The 18904-nt window shown below is 48.5% G+C and overlaps 1 protein-coding gene across 2 annotated transcripts; it reads left to right on the forward strand.

The window, feature by feature from the left end:
- The first annotated feature begins 566 nt into the window (after positions 1-566).
- LOC133340454 (cysteine-rich secretory protein LCCL domain-containing 1-like) lies at positions 567-18891 on the forward strand. Of its 2 annotated transcripts, XM_061548716.1 has the most exons (16): positions 567-882; positions 3180-3438; positions 5163-5281; positions 6252-6384; positions 8432-8547; positions 10304-10404; positions 11854-12036; positions 12682-12742; positions 12895-12961; positions 13865-13995; positions 14426-14469; positions 14773-14848; positions 14956-15022; positions 15288-15421; positions 15834-15895; positions 16738-18891. In XM_061548716.1, exons 1-15 carry the CDS (start codon positions 851-853, stop codon positions 15883-15885), a joined length of 1575 nt encoding a protein of 524 aa, XP_061404700.1. In that variant the 5' UTR covers positions 567-850; the 3' UTR covers positions 15886-15895; positions 16738-18891. The 2 variants fall into 2 exon arrangements, with proteins under 2 accessions (XP_061404700.1, XP_061404699.1); XM_061548715.1 differs by having other exon boundaries at positions 15834-18891.
- The last annotated feature ends 13 nt before the right edge of the window (positions 18892-18904 follow it).

The raw sequence follows: 18904 nt of genomic DNA on the forward strand, positions 1-18904 counted from the left end.
TTGGCGTGGTGAGTGAGCGTGGTGAGCGAGCGTGGTGAGCGAGCGTGGTGAGTTGACGTGGTGAGCGAGCGTGGTGAGCGAGCGGTGAGTGAGCGTGGTGAGCGAGCGTGGTGAGTTGGTGTGGTGAGCGAGCGTGGTGAGTGAGCGGTGAGCGAGCGTGGTGAGTGAGCGGGGTGAGTGAGCGTGAGTTGGCGTGGTGAGCGAGCGTGGTGAGTTGGCGTGGTGAGCGAGCGTGGTGAGGGAGCGGTGAGTGAGCGTGGTGAGTTGGCGTGGTGAGCGAGCGTGGTGAGTTGGCGTGGTGAGCGAGCGTGGTGAGGGAGCGGTGAGTGAGCGTGGTGAGTTGGCGTGGTGAGTTAGCGTGGTGAGTGAGCGTGGTGAGTTAGCGGTGAGTGAGCGAGCAGCTATTGATGCCCCAAACGGAGGGGGCCGTTGCGTGGCCTGGCCCCCAAAGTCTACCAACGTGACAACAGCGGGAATGACGACGTCGACGCCGCTTAAAACATCCCAAACCACAGAAATGTTGCCTTTTTTATTTCTTTATTAAGCCTCCAGAGAGACGCGTTTGGTCTTCGCTGCACATACCGCTCGCGTCCAGCCCAGGCGGGCAAGTTCGCAATGCAACGCGATGCACTGCCCGTCACTTGATGGACTGGACTCTTAAAGAGTGCAGCGCGATATCGAATGCTCCGACTCTCTTTCTTGCTTGTGCTCACGATTTCATCGGAGTGAACGGGCGGTGTTGTTGGTTCACGTTGCGTCTGTGTCTGTCCGTCCAATTGCTGAGCAAATATTCTGGACGCCGGCTCCGTTGTTTGCTGGTTTATGGTCTCAAGAATAGCTAAGCGACTGAATGGCAAGGTCGAGGACGTTATACATCACAAGGTAAGAACTCTTAAGCTCGTTTGACGCGTACGTGCCATTGAGTGGAGCAGCGTGGTTGGCACTGAACCTGTGAACTTGATTAATTGAGTTCCATTCCTGGCCACCTGAGTGATACCTGGACCGGTGCTGCCCAGCCTTCAACTTTCACTCACCAGCATGGTGAAGTATAGTCAAAGAACCCTGTTGATTAGTATGGCATGGGAAGGTCTTCACATCTAGCAGGGAATTTACAAAGGGCTGTGAATTATAGGGTTAATTTTGACATTTTACACGACATTTTTCTTCTGCTGAGAGAAGATATTCTTTATGATGCGTTGCTTGTGGTGTGAGTGTGCGTTTGTGCCAGATTTGATTTAACCTCCGATTTTGAATAATTTCTCTGTCACACCGTGGATTACAAGTATTCTTTTTATGATCATGGAAAGCGTCCTTACAATTAATCTGGAGGTATTAGACTAACGAGTATATGTCTGGAGGTATTAGACTCACGAGTTTCTATTTGACCCTATGGACCCTTAATGTCCGAGGCGACTTGGGGCTTAAATTCGAACCTATGAAGCCTAACCATCACCGGTGGCCTTATACAAACGTCGTATATGCGCGTCGCAAATGTGACCGTCGTAAACCGAGTGTAACATTTCCCCAAACTTTAAATCAACATCTTTTTATACTGACATTTAAAAATACCGTACGTAAAATCAGTGCTTAATTGAATATACATTTTTCACAAATGTTATGCGCTCCAAGAATGGGCGTTTTAATAACAACAACAACAAAATCCGGACAGACGAGAAACAAACTCGCACGTGCTCCATTATAGCATCGAAAATGTTGTAATGAATAATAATTCGTGAGACGTGAGATGACATGATGATTCTGCAGACAAGATGAATAAAAACAAATACGGTGTACATATTCCACCGATCGATTGTACTTTCGCGGGGCTAATTGTTGTTTTAAGAAAGGAAGTTACGTTATTTCTCACACAAAAAAAACTTGCGTATAACCAGCGCGTGGCATCGTATCTGGTTCATGTTATGAGCACAGGACACAGAGAGAAGGGGGCGCTTTTCTGGCATGAAGGAAGATCAAACGAACTTGCTTTGCACATTTTTGTGCACTGCCTCTGTACAGCCCATGTGTGGCCAATTGAGATAACATGGAACCCATGGTCCTATCAGATTGGCTTTAATGGATTAGCTCTCGTACATCACACACGGAAACAACAGCGGCAGTACAACAACATCCACACTACGGTAGATAAGACGACGGTGTACAACAAAGCCCAAAGTTAGTGAAGATGTTTTTTTGCATTTCTATTATGGAGCTGAAGCTTTACGTTAAGGCTTTTCTAGTTGTATGGCATTCCAGTGTTTTACTGGTAGGTCAAATTTGATTGCTTAAAGTTAACGGTGTGGCCTAACTTTAAACAAAACTGTGCAAAACCGCTCCCCCCCCCCCCCCCCTCCATAAATACCATGTGGTCTTTCTTTCTAACCATGAACTCAGTTAGTGACAAACAGAAGGGGCACACCGAGCTAATAACGTCGCAGAGCTGAAACTAATACAGTACAGGCAGTCCCCGAGATACGAACACCCAACTCACGAACATCCGCACTTACGAACACATCCGCACTTACGAACGAACCGCCATATCGATGCTATAATTCGTAACCATCCGACTTACGCACCGAACCACGGAACTATTTCGTGGAGTCACCAACTTTCACAAGCGGAGTTCACATTGTGCTCAACCAGGGATGCTCCGCTTGCCTCATTACATCCTCCGCGAGATGTAATGACTGCCAGCCTCCCACGTGATGCACGGTCCTTCTGACAGGTAAGCCAGCATCAGGACTCAAGGGGAAGTGAGAATAAAACAGATACATTTTCTTGGTCCATTTTCAACCATAAACACATTTGTTCAACACTCACCGTACGCACAGTCTATGCAATTACATATTGAATTCCGAGATACGAGCAAAAAAATCGACTTACGAACGGGGTCTCGGAAAACGCGAGCCGTTCGTAAGTAGGAACCTGCCCGTGACTGGTTCAGCAGCTCCACTGCTCGATTATTTTTTCCGCCTGCGCACGACCGCTTCTGTTGCGATCAAAACATCGTGATATATTATTTTTTGCTGCATTTCCTTTTTCTACCCACGTGACTTTACCGAAAAAACCCAAGAGTATGGATTCCTGCAGTCACGAAAGCTTCAACTCAAGATTGCCCGTGACTCTAAAGCGGTCCCACCGCGGACGGTGCTTGACGGTGCAAACATGACCCTTGACACCAGGATGCGCAGCCCAGCAGCGGCGGTGGCTCTCAGATCTCTCGTGGCGCTGGGGGCCGTCGTGCTTCTGCTGCTGCTTCTGCTCGGGGCCACGTGGCTTTGGCGTCCTGCGAGTGACCCGCTGCCGGGCCTCAGCCGGCCCAAGCGGGCCCCCCTCACCGCGCCCGTGCCCATCGCCGATGATGAGCGACGAGCGCTCACCGAGTACCACAACCGCCTGCGAGCCAGCGTGCACCCACAGGCGGCTGACATGGAGCACATGGTAAGCGCGCGCTGCGGAGTGGCAGATGCGGTTAGGCCCTCGAAGCTTCGAGCTCTGTCATTGGCATTACAACAACAGCAAACAAAACAAAAAAAGTAAACCCGTAAAAACAAAGTTTTTCACTATAAATCCTTTATATGCGTGGCGGCTAGAGTCTTCTCGTCCTCTGGCTTAAATTCCCTAAACAGTGTAACATTTTGGAAAAAAAAATTCACGAAACTTTATTGTCACGCACAACGAGTCTGTATGGGTCAGATGATTGTCTGCCAGTATTAAGCAATTGGTAATTAAATATTTAATTTGTTTTCCCTAAACAGTGTAAAATTTTGGAAAAAAAATTTCACGAACATTAATTGTCTTGCACAACGAGTCTGTGTGCAAAATGTCAGCTCGATTGGATCACGGGAAGTGGGTTAAAAAACGACCGAAAGATTTGCACGGTCGTAAGCAAGCAAGCAAGCACGCAAGCAAGCAAGCACGCAAGCAAGCAAGCGAACTTAATATAAAGGATGTAAAAAGCCAACCACTTTTGACGGTATTATCTTATTTGACTTATGATTGGCGCAATTACGACTTGTTTGCAAGAAGAAAAAAAACCGTACTCAATTGGGATTGCTGTGTGCCAGTGTTCTTCATTGCAAGGCCCACGGGGCCACTGGTGGCCTGTAGTGCGGCCACTGACAATACACAAATAGTGAAAACACCCCCACCATCATCGTGCACCCTCGCACTGACGATGTCTTATAGCTCCCCCTTCGAAGAATTCGTGAAGAACGCTGCTCTATACAAAGCAAACATCGCCCCCTATTGGAAAAGCAAACTTGACAGGACCATCCTGAAAGAAAGTCGTCAGCCTCTTGCCTCTCTCGCCTCCTTCTTCCATGGCCCCTTCTTGTCCACTTCCTTACCAATCTTCTGTCTCTCTCTGTCCCTCCTTCTCCCTGTGTCCAATCGCGTTTCTGGCCATCCCCAGTCCTTGCACCCCTCCACTTCCCCTGTACATTGAACAGCACTGCCCACAGACTCAACACTGCCCATAGACTCAATTCTGCCCATAGACTCAATTCTGCCCATAGACTCAACACTGCCCATAGACTCAACACTACCCATAGACTCAACACTGCCCATTGATTCAACACTGCCCATAGACTCAACACAGCCCCTGTCCGTTAAGCGGTCCCCCTCGTTAGCCACCTTCCACTCCTCTCTGAACGCCTCACCTCTTACCCATTGCCAATCTCTCTTCCCTCCCCATCGCCCCTCAATGTCTTCCCTCCCATTGCACCCGTTGCTCACCCCTTGCACGTCCCTCACCCCATCTCCATCATCCTTGCTTATACCGGGTTTTTTGTTTTTAAATCCTTTATATCAAGTTCACTTGCTTGCTTGCTTGCGCGCTTACGACCGTGCAAATCTTTCGGTCGTTTTTAACCCACTTCCCGTGATCCAATCGAGCTGACATTTTGCACACAGACTCGTTGTGCGTGACAATTTATTTTCGTGAAATTTTTTTCAAAAATGTTCCACTTTTTAGGGAAAAAAATATTTCATTTTTTATTTAAAATACCAATGTGATAAAAATGAAACTCTTACTCAAGAAAAACAGAAATGAATAATAAAATAAAACCGATGCCACGCATATAAAGGATTTATAGTGAAAAACGTTGTTTTTACCGTTTTTTTTTTATTGAACGATGTCGGGACCGTGTGTGTGTGTCCTGCAGTCGTGGGACTGGAAGCTCGCCGAGATGGCCGAGGCGTGGGCCAAGCAGTGCAAGTGGGGACACGGGCCCACTGATGAGATCGACGCCATCGGCCAGAATCTCGCCGTCTACGTCGGCAGGTGACCTCGACCTTATCACGGCGGCGCAGAGAGAGAGAGAGAGGGCCCTTTCACAGGGGCCATTTTGGAGTGATCCTCCCCAAAAAACCGTCAACTCACGCACTCAGCATGCTCGTCAGAGCACTGAAACGTAACTCTTTTTTTTGAGAAGCTACTTGGCCACGTCGCATGGAAATGTATAGCGGGCAAACACTCGATACGTGTGTTTCTAAATGTGGAGGGAGGGCCCGGGGAGAACGTGGAAACTCCAAATATCACGGTCGGTTCGAACCCACGACATCCTGCATACCAGGCAAGGGAGCCAGCATCGTCGGGATCCTGGGTCTGATTATCATTTTATTTGAACGGGGTTTTAAAGTGCGGCGAGTTGATGGCCTAAACCCAAACTCAGACGAGGGAACGAGGGAACGAGTTGTAAGTACCCCTTATATAAGCACAGGTTCTGATATAAGTGGCACATCCTCACATTGCACTGGCTACCTGAGTTCGATTCCCGCTCACGGTCAACATTAAGTGACGAATATCTCAACCGGTCCTGCGCCTTACCTGGGTCGATTCAGCCTTAAATGAGTACTTGGTGCTGTGTGTAAACATCACGAATGGGGAGACAAAGGCAGTCGGGCGTGGCATGAGCCACATACCACCTTCATCTACCGTGTTGGTCGTCATAGGTGCTCGCTCACAGCACTTTCCCCAACAGCCCGTGTCGGCTACATGGGTAATCTCTGTCGCAGGTCTACACGTGTTATGCAATTTCACTTGTGTGGGCGTATGTGAAGCAGCATCTTTGACTTAAAAACAGACTCACCACGTGCCGTGGGGGGCCATAGCCTGCTGCTTGAAATGAATTCCGGATTTTTCTCGCTAAGGTCTGGATTTGATAACGATCCCCACTGATGTACAGATACCCACAGCAACTCACATCCCTTTATCTCACCCCCCCCCCCACCCCTCTTCACCACATACACAGCGACCGTCCACTCGCCTACCACGTGCAAGCGTGGTTCGACGAGGAGGAGTGGTACCAGTACCCCGAGGAGAAGGAATGCAGCCCCGAGTGCCCTCACACCTGCAGGGGCCCCATCTGCACTCACTACACGCAGGTGCACGTGGGGGGTTCACGCACATCGCCACTCCGTCTGTTTCATGGGCAGCAACGCCGCAAGTGGTTATCCAGTGGCCGCTGACTCGTGTCTCGCCGGCGTAGCCGCTGAGACGTTGGTGCAAAGTTGTTTCATTCCTCCGCCTCTGTCCATCCGGCAGCATCAACTGGGTTGACCACAGTCAGTCGAGCTGCAGGTCACCAGTGGCGCAGTGGAGTCTGGGTACTCCCAAATCTTCCGGGACGTCTGGCAAACGTGGACGAGTAGGGACACTTTTACCCTCTGACTGTGGCCTTTCTAGAGCTCCCGTCGAGGTGAGGTCCTTCCGCCAAGTGCTTGCATAAAGCAAGCACTTGCAGGGCTTGCACCTTTAACCTTACCTTTTGTGTAATCGCGTGAGAGCCCATTGCTAGATGTACTGTGCCAGACGTGTGTGGTTGTGCACACCTGTAAGGATCCGCAATGCATTGTTGTGGAGGATCACACCGATTGCCGTCATCGTGAGCACGAGATGAACTTCCAACACGCCGGGATATGAGGATGATTCTGGTGGTCACTAATGTCTGCACAAACAAACCCGAGTCTTTTCGTTGTAAGTCAATGATTGTGCTCGTTTTGTCACTGAGAATAGAAACATTCTGTTTGATTGACATGGGAAACGCGCTCTTTGCACGACATATACACAGCGTCTGCTTGCGTTGGGTAAACAGCCTTTCTTTATTGCAGTGCCTTCAGAAGTAGTTCTGTGACGTTACCTTCCCGGGCTGTTTTCTGACACGGGGTGGTCCACTGCTGTCTGCCAGAGTTCTGAATGGAAATGCATTTGTATGAAGACACAGCACCACATGCCCTTGCTGCACTCGTTATTTTCTGTTGTAGTGGGTTTTCTTGTCGTTGACAAATTATAATTTATCGTTGCTTTTAAGATAGCTGTTGGGTCTCCACATTGTAAAGGAAACCCATCTGTATATATTGGGGCTGCTAGCGGCATATGACAGCAGAGAACACGAAAAACGGTAGTGTGCTGATGAGCTCTAGTGAAGACGAAACCGGTCTGCAGTTGTCTCTTTGCCTCGCGAACGCCTGCTGGGAGGGCCACGCTCTTGAGTCGGTGTTCCAGATGACAACAGAAATTGCCACACTCGTTCATTCGCTTCCTTACAGCTGGTGGTCTGAATAAGGCTTTGAGATCTTTTGTACGTGGAATATAATTTGGGAGTGTGCAAAAATATGAAGGAAAAACACACGTTGGCAAGGGATATCCACGTACTATGAATGCATACACGATATCTTAAAGGCAACGATCATTCTAATTTGTAACCGAAAAGAAACCCCATTATAACAGTAAAAAATTAGTGCAAAAAGAAAAAACAAACGGGCGTTGTGTCTTCAGATAAGTGCATCGAGCTATAGACACACGTTCGCTAAGCTTGAAGTTTGCATTATCTGTCAACCCCTTATCAGTGCCCCACCTGATTACAGACCAATTCAGACCTCATCGGTCACCCCGTGTCCCTTATAAACTTTGATTTAAATTTTTATTGAAAGCTTTCGTGACTGCAGGGATTCATCTTCTTGGTTCTTTCGGTATAGTTACGTAGAAGGGAAATAATAAAATAATAAAAGTAAAACATAATAAAATTATTTTCGATTTAAAGCTTTCGTGACTGCAGGGATTCGATCTTCTTGGTTCTTTCGGTATAGTCACGTAGAAGGGAAATAATAAAATAATAAAAATAAAACATTTTAAAATAAAATTCTCACGACGTTTCGGTCACAACGCAAGCAGCCGTCCTCCCTTATAAACTTCAACGTTCATCCTACAAAGTCCCATCACGAGGGAGAAACACAAACAAATAGACAAAAATACATTTTTTGTGCCCCTATTGAAACGGCTGTACGCCGTATGGCCCTGAAAACTCAAATGTCCCCTGTCACAAGAATACGGGGCGGACCGTGCGGGGGTTGACAGCGATGAGTTTCTTCGGCGTCGCTCAGGAGGCCACGAGTGGTTGATGACCGAGTGCTCGTGGCGTGCCGTGGCCAGCTAGTGTGGGCAGAGAGCAGCCGCGTGGGCTGCGCGGCGCACACCTGCCTGGACATCTCCGTGTGGGACGCCGTGTGGCCTTACGCCCTCTACCTCGTCTGCAACTACTCCCCCAAGTGAGTGTCTACTGCCCCCCCCCCCCATCCTCACCTACGATTACGCCGCCAGGCTGTGTCGCACCGATCGTGCGTGTGCTAGGGACCCGGCGAGCACGAGTTTCAGTCAGTTTAACACGTAGGCTTTCGCGACCAATATTATTCATAATCAACGTTTTAGGGTTAGATCGCGTTATTTATAAATGTGTCGTAAGCCTCCACCACCCGACACGGCCAATCAGTAAAAAAGCGTGAAACCACAACATTTACAATTTGAGTACGACGTTTCGCTGGTAATTGCATCATCGGGCAATTCGCCAGAATGGTGAATTGCCCGATGATGCTGGATGCAATTACCAGCGAAACGTCGTACTCAAATTGTAAATGTTGTGGTTTCACGCTTCAACACACCGGTGGGCTAAAGCAGTGAACTATTTGTCTTTAGTCAACGTGACACTTTTTTACTGATTGGCCGTGTCGGGTGGTGGAGGGTTACGACACATTTATAAATAACGCGATCTTAACCCAAAAACGTTGCTTACGAGTTTCAGTGTCAGCGAATAATTGAAGCGGTCCTTGGGGCCCCCTCGAGGTCTACTCGGCCTCGAGATTAATAACCGCGGTGCGATGTCTGAGCGTCGCCAATGGGGAGACAAAGGCGGCCGGGCGTGGTGCTGGCCACTCGTACCCTTACGCCGCGCGTCGTGCCGACCTCCACAGGGTGCGACTCACTCGTGGCACTTTGCCCACGATGGTCTGTCAAGGCTGCGCGGCGCGGCGGCGGGGATGGGATCTTTGTCCTTGTACGAGCGTGGTGGCGTGAACTCGGCTTGTGAGAGTCGTGTCTCTCGATTTAAAGCTTTCGTGACTGCAGGGATTCATCTTCTTGGTTCTTTCGGTAATGCTCCAAGCATGGTGCTGCTTCATTCAGACGCTGTCGCCTCGACAGACCTGGTTTTCACCTGAGGACGGCTGCTTGCGTTGTGGCCGAAACGTCGTGAGAATTATTGTATTGTTTTATTTGTATTATTTTATTACTTCCCTTCTACGTGACTTTACCGAAAGAACCAAGAAGATGAGTCGTGTCTCTGTGTGCCAGGGACGTGCGGTCAGGGGAGGCAGGGGAGGCAGAGCCTCACCTGTTATACTCCAATGAAAACAGCTGTTACGAAAAGTAGAAAAAAGAATAATCAAATAAAAAAATATATTAAGATTTTTTACTGATCGGTGTTATAAATGTCATTTCTGTACGATTCCAATCATTTTTATAGTCAAAATCGCCAAATTTGCGGAGCTCTGCTGCGAATACAGGAAGAGACGAGAGGTGAGGCAGCGACGAGCTCAGCCTCCCTTCTGATTGCGCAACCCCTCAGTAACTGGATGGAGCGCGGGCAACAAGCGCGTGCCTGTTACTATCACAGTATGTCACCAATGTAATGTTTGTAGACCCCTTCATTTCATGTTCTCGCCTTCCATACTCCTGGTAACTTATTTCACGTATGTGTATAAAGATATTTAGGCTCGCTGATCTCGTCATGAAACTGCAATGAAAAAGCACCAGGGGAGGCAGCTATCACATCTGCCTCACTGAGGGGGTGTGTCTAACACGCCCCCCTCAGTGAGGACACGCCCCCCCTCAGTGTGTGAATCTGGCTCTGACGCTAGCCAGTGCCTCCCCAGCCATTGACCTCACCGCACGTCACTGCTGTGTGTGTCTGTGTGTCTCTCCCTACCTCCTACACGCACGCACGCGTGTGTGCGTGATTGTCGCCCACAGGGGCAACTGGATAGGCGAGGCCCCATACCGCCAGGGCACGCCATGCTCCCGGTGTCCGCCGCGGTTTGGCGGCTCCTGCCGTGGCGGCCTCTGCTACCAGGGTACGGGCGATTCTCTCCCGGTGCTGTCTCCACTAACGCGGCACGTCCAATGGGGAATTGGGGGGGGGGGGGCAGTGCCGGATTATCGTCGTAGCAAAAGTAGCTACACGAACTTTGAAGTGCCCCACGCTAAATGCTTTCAAGCTTTCAATACTGAATTTCGATTTAAAGCTTTCGTGACTGCAGGGATTCATCTTCTTGGTTCTTTCGGTAAAGTCACGTACGTGTATAAAGATATGTGACTTTACTTTCAATACTGGTTCAATGATTCTGCACTTGCTCTATTACTATAGTACTATACCGTCTTCAACTTTTATGCACGACAGGGTGTTTTAAGTTATCGATTTGTCGTATTATCTGGCTGTGTAACAAATGAAAAAATACAATCACTTTACTGTGCAAGTTAAACATTAGTGTTTTAATATTTATGCGTTATTTTTTATCTAGGGCCTCTTTATAGCATATGCTACAGGCCCCGCACTAGCTTAATCCGGCACTCTGGGGGTGGTGGGATGAGGTTTGCGGACTCTGAAACGACGGAGAAAGTAGCGGATGTCTCTGACTGTGCCATGTGGCCGAGGAGGTCTCTGCCTGGCGCGTAAGGTGTCAGACAGGGACGACATGCCCAAGCGAACAGTCGTGGGAGGGTGGTCACTACTGTCAACAATGACAATCGCCTTGCGACTCGATGAATTGTCACAATTTGGGGTCGCGATTTTATTCGAGAACCAAAACATTTCCGTGATTGTGGTAAACATAAAGCCTCTCGTGGCCGCAGTGTTTACATGACCCAATTATATACGAGTTGTACAATAACAAACTAAATTGATTCTTCCCTGTGCGATGCAATGCATATATTGCGAGTGTGAGAATCGATTTTAACCTGTTTATCGATGCATCATTACACGCCCATTTTATATGCGCTAATCCCCTTGGTCGAACTGCATGGCCCCCATCAATGGGAGAATGTGTTCAAATCCCAGCCAGAGTCATCTTATCCCTTCGTTGATGTCCGATCATCGCATTCAGGAGCCGTCCATAAATGACGTCACGCGATTTTGGACGATTTTTGACCCTCCCCCCCCTTCGTCACACGGCGAAGTCAGACCCCCCCCTCAAATATGATGTCAAAAAGCTCTACCCCCCCCCCCAAAAAAAAAAAAACCATGCTTCAAATCGCTTTAAACGATTGTCATTGTGATGCGTATTTAATGTGGCGCTGCACTCTGATGTTGTAGGAGAAAACATTTATTTAAAAGTATATTTAATTAAGTAGAACGTGTTGTCTATATTTATTTAAAGTTGCGCATTTTGATGTGACGTCACATTTCTCACCCCCCCCCCCCCTCGTCACACATCGTCACAAATGTCTGACCCCCCCCCCAGGAGGTGCGTGACGTCATTTATGGACGGCCCCTCATCATATCCTACCCTCTGTGTCTCTCATAGCCCCGAATACCACAGCCCAGAACTGGGACCTTGACGAGACTCAACTTGGTGAGAGACGCCCCAAGATCCCGTTGATCGAGACTCCACGAGCCCCTGTCCTGATCCCCGGTCCCAACAGGTCACTGGAGGTCAGAAATCTCGAGCGAACCAAGCCACGGAATCAGGCGATTGCTAAAGCCATAGGTGAGGCCATGGTGGAGAGTGGTCACCCCTCTCCCATGTGGTGTCGACTACAAGTAGAATTCCTGACTGTGCATTAAAAGTTTATACGCTGCAGAGTTAACTATGTATGCATGCATGTTGAACTTCTTTCGCGCCGTACGTAGCCGACCTTGCTGATCGGAGGTCCGGGGGAAGGACAACAAACGTAACACAACAAGTGTAACCCGTAAAAACAAAGTTTTTCACTATAAATCTTTTATATGCGTGGCGGCTAGAGTCCTCTCGTCCTCTGGCTTGAGATGGCTGCCACCTATGGGTCAGATGATTGCATGGCACCATTAAGCAATTGGTAATTAAATATAATATTTTTGTCCTAAAAAGTGTAAAATTTTGGGAAATTTTTTTCACGAACATTAATTGTCACGCACAACGAGTCTGTGTGCAAAATGTCAGCTCGATTGGATCACGGGAAGTGGGTTAAAACACGACCGAAATATTTGCACGGTCGTAAGCAAGCAAGCAAGCGTGCAAGTGAACTTAATATAAAGGATTTAAAAAGCGGTTCCCATCAAATGAGTTCTCGATCTAGAATGTAAAAGTGCTGCGAGCGAGCGCCTATTAACCCCGTCCGTGACATCCACTGACTGCCGTTGAATGTTCCTGCAGGTCGCCGGGTGACGTGCAGAGCGAAGATGCGAGAAGTCTGCAAGGGGTTTGCCTCCTTCAGGTGGGACACGAACTCGCGTATTCCTCCCAAGCGGTGAAGTGATGAATGCCCGATTTCAGGGACACATTTGTACCCGTACACAGTGGTTGGTGCGTGATTCGTGATGATGGTGATTGAGGTGGCAGTGATGATTGTGATGTGCGTGCCTCCAGGTTCTTGTGCCCAGAAAATTGCTCCCAAAGCACAGCGAATGTCATTGGGACGCACGTTTACGATGTGGTAAGCAACGTGTGCGTTAACATACACACACATTGACGCATTTGCTTTTTCTTATTCAGTATTAATATAGTTTTAGCCTTTTTGTATTTACGTATGCACAACTGGGCATACTGGGCCCCGATGTGGTAATGAGGAATTTCCACCATTACGACCACCAACAGAGATGAAAGAGCATCGACCCACTGTGTGAGCCGTGACGTTGACTGTCATTTGTGTAACACTTATCAAGCAGCGGTAGGTGGCAGGCTTTTCTCACTGTCGGGATTCGCGGTGAATGTCTGTTCGCTCGTGATGGATGATGTGAGACCTTAAACAAACGGTCAACTTTTTATTTGGCTGACTCTGCCCTATAAGTGAAACAAATACTATTGCAAGATGCAACTTTCGGAAGCCCAGTTAAAGAAATGTTTTTACCATCTGTCTAGTTATAAGCACACACCTGATTCACCCGTAATGTGTGTGCATATATATTTATTATACACCTGTCGAAGGCCGGAACGGCGCACAAAGGGGTGGGTGGCCAGCACCACACCCGGCTGCCTTTGTCTCCCAAGTGGTGATGATGACACCACACCAGGTACTCATTTGAGGCTGAGTCTACCTAAGGGAGGCCCAGGACGGGTTCAGATCATTGTCACTGGTGCTGGTGGCCATGAGCGGGAATCAAACTCGGGTCGCCGGGTTCATAGAGCAGCGCGCAAACCGCTACACTACCGCTTCCGTTTATACACACGCACACACATATATGTGAATATACCGTTGCCACTTGTGTCTGCAGGAGTCGGGGCTGTGCCGATCAGCTCAACACACAGGGGCCCTGGGTCCTGGGGGCGGCTGGATCGACGTGAAGAGACGGGGTCGCATATATATATGTGAATATACCGTTGCCACTTGTGTCTGCAGGAGTCGGGGCTGTGCCGATCGGCTCAACACACAGGGGCCCTGGGTCCTGGGGGCGGCTGGATCGACGTGAAGAGACGGGGTCGCACACATACCTTCAACGGTTCCGCACGGAATGGGGTTCGATCCCTCGGGTACGGATTGCGTGCGCAGGAGAACTCCTCTTATCGGCGGTGATGTGTCGGATACGTAAATATATTCACGGGTCATTGACCTGGGGCTGATCCAGCTGAAATCCATCGGTCCTGAGAAGGTCTAACGATGAGATGGTTGGAACAGCCCTGGTCAAAAAAAATCTATTCACATTTCCTGGTCCTCTATATCATTCTCCATAGACATTTGATAATTTCTCCATGGTCGATGAGATGAGGGCCACTTTGTGGGAAGGCATTGACCGTTCTCCTACGAGGCCCTCATGAGATAATTCACCTTCAATATTAGACCCGATAAGTATTATTATGATGATTTTGACATGTTGACTGCTGGTGTTGCCTAATTTGTGAAACTCACCCACACACGGGAAAAAGAGCGGTTGATACAGTATTAATGTTCCTTGTTCCACAGGAAGAGGCGCCCAGCCAACTCATTCTCCGTCTCTGCATCACCAGGTCGGCACAGCCGTGCACTGCGCGTATCACACGCTACGTCACCGGCGTGTGCTTGACTCATCAATGTGGCCGATTAGCCCAATGTTTAAACACACGCATTTGGTAACATTTACGAGTGGGCCCATCATAATCTCCATACACATGTGATTCGTGCCATAGCATCATTGGGCCTGGTTGTAGAGTATGTCCGATGCATAGATGGAGCGATGAGTCCAGCTTGTTTGCATTTTCAATGTGATAGATCGTGGCTAATGATGACGATCGATGATGGCTTGGTTATCTTTGTGAGCTGTGTGTGAACAGTGAGGGAGGTGAGCTGTAAAGACACATTGAGGGATATCTGCCCGCTCAAATTCCCACCACCTCCTCGCTGTCCCCGGTGAGATTACCCGGCTCTCCGGCGGACCCCGCGGGGTACCACTCACAGTCTCAAATGTACTTCTATTGAATGTGCCTTGATTGTTCCGTGATTTGTTTCTACGCCAGGTTTGTTTGTCCGCCGAGATGCACGCAAGCCCACGGGATTGTGGTGGGAACGGGCATTTACTCGGACGTAAGTTCATCAACGTCGCCACCGTTTGTGAATGCGTGCATGTTGAATTTATTTCGCACCGTACGTAGCCAACCGTGCTAATCAGAGGTTCGGGGGAAGGACAACAAACTAATCGCAAAAATCAGTTAAAACTAATTTCTGATTATTTATGGCATTGATTCAATGTATTTGTTTTGTATGTTATAGAGTGTACGGTTGCAACAGAAACCTCAACTCCCAAGCTACCCACACCCGCGTGCGCACCACCCCCACCACCCCCCCACAGACTTCCAGCGTGTGCCTGGCGGCCGTGCACGCGGGCGCTGTGACCGCGCACGGCGGTGGCCCCGTGGACGTGGTCCCTGCCCAGCAACGGAAAGTTTTCAACGCCTCCCTGCGGCACGGCTTGCGGTCCTTCGGGTGGGTCTCGGCGTTCGTCAAAGCAGAGGTGGCCGGGAAGGCCCCCACGGTTGACTGTGTGGTGCTGCTAAGGCGGTGCTCGAGGAGAGACGCTGTTTCCGCCACTCCTGATGGGATCCTGGGTTGGCGCTCACGGCCAACACCCAGTGACGATTTATCTGAGCCGGTCCTGGGCGTCCCATTAGGTCGGCTCAGCCTCAAATGGGTAGCTGGTGCAGTGTGTAAACATCGCCACTGGGGAGACGAAGGGTGGTCGGGCGTGGTGCTGGCCACCCAACTCCTCCACCCACCGTGTGCTGTGCCGGCCTTCATCGGTGCTCGCTAACAGCACTTGCCGTAAAAGTCTAGCAGGGCTGTACGTGGGATCTTTGTCTTTGTATGAAGGCTCATTGCCACGGTGTGTCATCCACAGGGGGACCCGGACGGAGGCTGCCCGGGCGTTCTACGTGTTCCGCGTGCTCTGAGGCTGGACAGGTCAAAAACTGCATCGCATTTTATGTTCTTGTTCGAAATCAACCGATTGAAAAAGAAAAACATTTATCGTGACCAAATATTCCTTACGACCAGAACTAAACTATGGAGTATTCTCAGATCCATATGGCAGAGAAGCCTACAACGTAGCTCGTGAATGTATCCTTCATGATTCAGTTTTTTGCCAAACAAATGTGGTGCAGTGGTTATCGCACTGTGCCCTAAATAACAAATATAGCAAAAACCATAACGCAAACTCCGGTCATCCTCGCAGGAGCGGCTTTTGGCTAACCATTGAACAAAGACGGTGACTGCATCGCGCGCTTTCAGATGCGCTTCTGCGGCCGTCTGGAACGCTCTTCCTTCCGATATCAGGAAGCCACTGGAGCTACGCACTTTTAAATCTAGATTGAAGACTCATTTCTTTAGGAACTGCTTCTTGTGTTGAGTTTGTTGTCCTTCCCCCAGACCTCTGATTAGCACGGTTGGCTATACGTAGCTGCTGGTCACTCACCGCATGACCCCATTGCACTGAATCGGGCACGAATCGATGCATCGATGACCATCGATCATTAAGGTCGCAATACTGCACACGCTTCAAATCATGTCCGCAGGAATCGGTTCCTTACATTACATGCAACTTACATGCAATTTACATGTAAGTTGTATGGCATACATTCAATTGATGGGCTGGGGTCAACAAAGTTATTTGGGACCTGGGCATTAATAAAAAAAATGTGGATGTAGCCTGATCCTAGCCATAAGTATTACACTAACGTTTGATGAATTTAGTCAAGTCCACATCCACGGTAACGAACAATTTCGACTTGTAATGCTCTGCACAGTGTCCGCTCACTCTCGAAGACAGCGCACTGCTCGGAGGAGCGAGGGGGAACCGGTGACACGCGGGGGAAGGCAACCACGCCGTGAGCCGGTGCCAACAATTGCCTGAGCTCTGGGGTTCTCTGTCTATTAAGGTGTTGTTGGCCAAATGAATAAGTGTTGATGAATGTGGGAGGAAATCGGAGCACCCAGAGAAGAAAAATAGATTGCAGTTAGACTTTTAACCCTAACCTCGTAGTGGCTGCAGTCCTTACGATTAAATTATGTCACTTGTTTTGTTATGCTACATCGCTCTATCGTATTGAGGAGAGTGCAGCCGTACCGATCCAGCTTTCCATGTTGACCAATATTGTACAATGCTCTTTGAATGCGATACACTTGTCAGATGAACGTAATGTTGTCCCAACACATGCAATATTAAACCTTGTTAAATATATTCATCTCTGAATGAATGGGTGAATATATTCTGCACTTGTACGAACGGCTAAAATCCCTCACTCTGTAAGATTCTGTAAACATCATCAGAAATACATGTCGACAACATAAAATGTATTCCATGTCATTTGCATGCGTTTAGTCCACTGTGTACAGGGACTCCTCTACTTACGAACGAGTTGGGTTCCAGAGGTCTGTTCGTAAGTCGATTTGTTCGTAAGTCCAACTTTACTCCTGTCGATTCCAAACATGTTGTACGGCGTGTACACTTAATACGGGGAATAGCCTTAAACGTTGTATAATCTCCTGTAGATGTAGATGCCACTGGTTCTTCATGTTCTGCAGATGTAGATGCCACTGGTTCTTCACGTTCTGCAGATGTAGATGCCACTGATTCTTCATGTTCTACAGATGTAGATGCCACTGGTTCTTCATGTTCTGCAGACGTAGATGCCACTGGTTCTTCATGTTCTGCAGATGTAGATGCCACGCGTTCTTCATGTTCTGCAGATGTAGATGCCACTGGTTCTTCACGTTCTGCAGATGTAGATGCCACCACCGCCATCTGTTGCGTGGCGGTTGAACTTACGACTCTCGGTCCGAACAGGCAACTCGACATACGGACAGGTTTTTTGTATCTCTGAAAGTTCGTAAATCGAATGTTCGTAAGTAGAGGAGTCCCTTTAACACTTAGGCTTTCGTGACCAATATGATCCATAATACAGTTTTTTGGGGGTTAGATTCCGTAAATATAAATGTGTCGTTAAACCCGCCACCACCCGACACAGCCAATTAGTAAGGTTTGTCACGTAAACAGAACATGCCAATTCGTTACTCGTACAGCAGTATATATTTACGCGATTTAACCCAAAAAACCTGTATTATAGAGGAGTCCCTGTATACTGTACAGTATTACATTGGGCTGCAAGTTTGCCAGATGACAGTATAGCAATGTATTGCATCCAACTCCATGGAGCTCTGTTATTTCTTTGTATGTATGGGCCTTCTCTGGGGACTGAAGTTCACGTGCCTCACTCACGCACTGATTTTAGGCCAAGTTAACCTAGAATAGGCTCAGGCCAGGTTTGTAAGGACATTATATTTACAGTCCTGCACAACGATGCACATACACGATTGATGTGTGGAAATGTGAACAGTTTTATTGAACAAATACCAACTTTTAAACACACTTTCATCTTTCGCGATTTTTCTTTTAAATACCACGTGTACAACCCTTTACCAGTCCACTGCTGGATGAGTGGCTCCCCACGCCCTTCAGGTCGTGAGGGTTATTCGACCATACTTCACCACACTGGTCAGTGCGAGTTGATGGCAAGGAAGCAGATGTGGAAGCATATATGTGCAGTACAACGATGCATTTTCCTGCACTGCCCATGCTGCCGTAGCCTCGAAGCAGCCTATAGCACCTGCAATACGTGTTGGTCACCCCTGCAAGCACTATCCAGGCCATGCACCTGCTTAGCTTCCAAAGTGTGAGAATATTTGGGCACACTGCGAGTACTGTGCCTTTGAATTGTGAATTACTCAAGAAAAATTGAAACCAAACATTTTCACACGTTCCCTCATACGCAGTTGCTTAGCTTGCTAAAGGCGTGTTGCTACTTTTACTTTCTCAGTTTCTGAATATTGTTAAGTACAGTATTGGTGTGTCACCCTATCACCAAAGTGAGTTTAAAATAAAATAAAAAATGTTGTCTTTATCTACAATTTCAA

Source organism: Lethenteron reissneri, chromosome 9, assembly GCF_015708825.2.
Source record: "Lethenteron reissneri isolate LAM-NWPU_2019-01 chromosome 9, ASM1570882v1, whole genome shotgun sequence".
NCBI lineage: Eukaryota > Metazoa > Chordata > Hyperoartia > Petromyzontiformes > Petromyzontidae > Lethenteron > Lethenteron reissneri.

What these genes read in the sequence shown, in the direction of transcription:
- LOC133340454 (XM_061548715.1), top strand. Translation starts at nt 851, where the DNA reads ATGGCAAGGTCGAGGACGTTATACATCACAAG. An exon ending in CTCGCCGTCTACGTCGGCAG is followed by an intron (nt 5,282 to 6,251) that starts GTGACCTCGACC and finishes CCACATACACAG; the next exon opens with CGACCGTCCACTCGCCTACC. An exon ending in GGACGCACGTTTACGATGTG is followed by an intron (nt 12,962 to 13,864) that starts GTAAGCAACGTG and finishes TTGTGTCTGCAG; the next exon opens with GAGTCGGGGCTGTGCCGATC.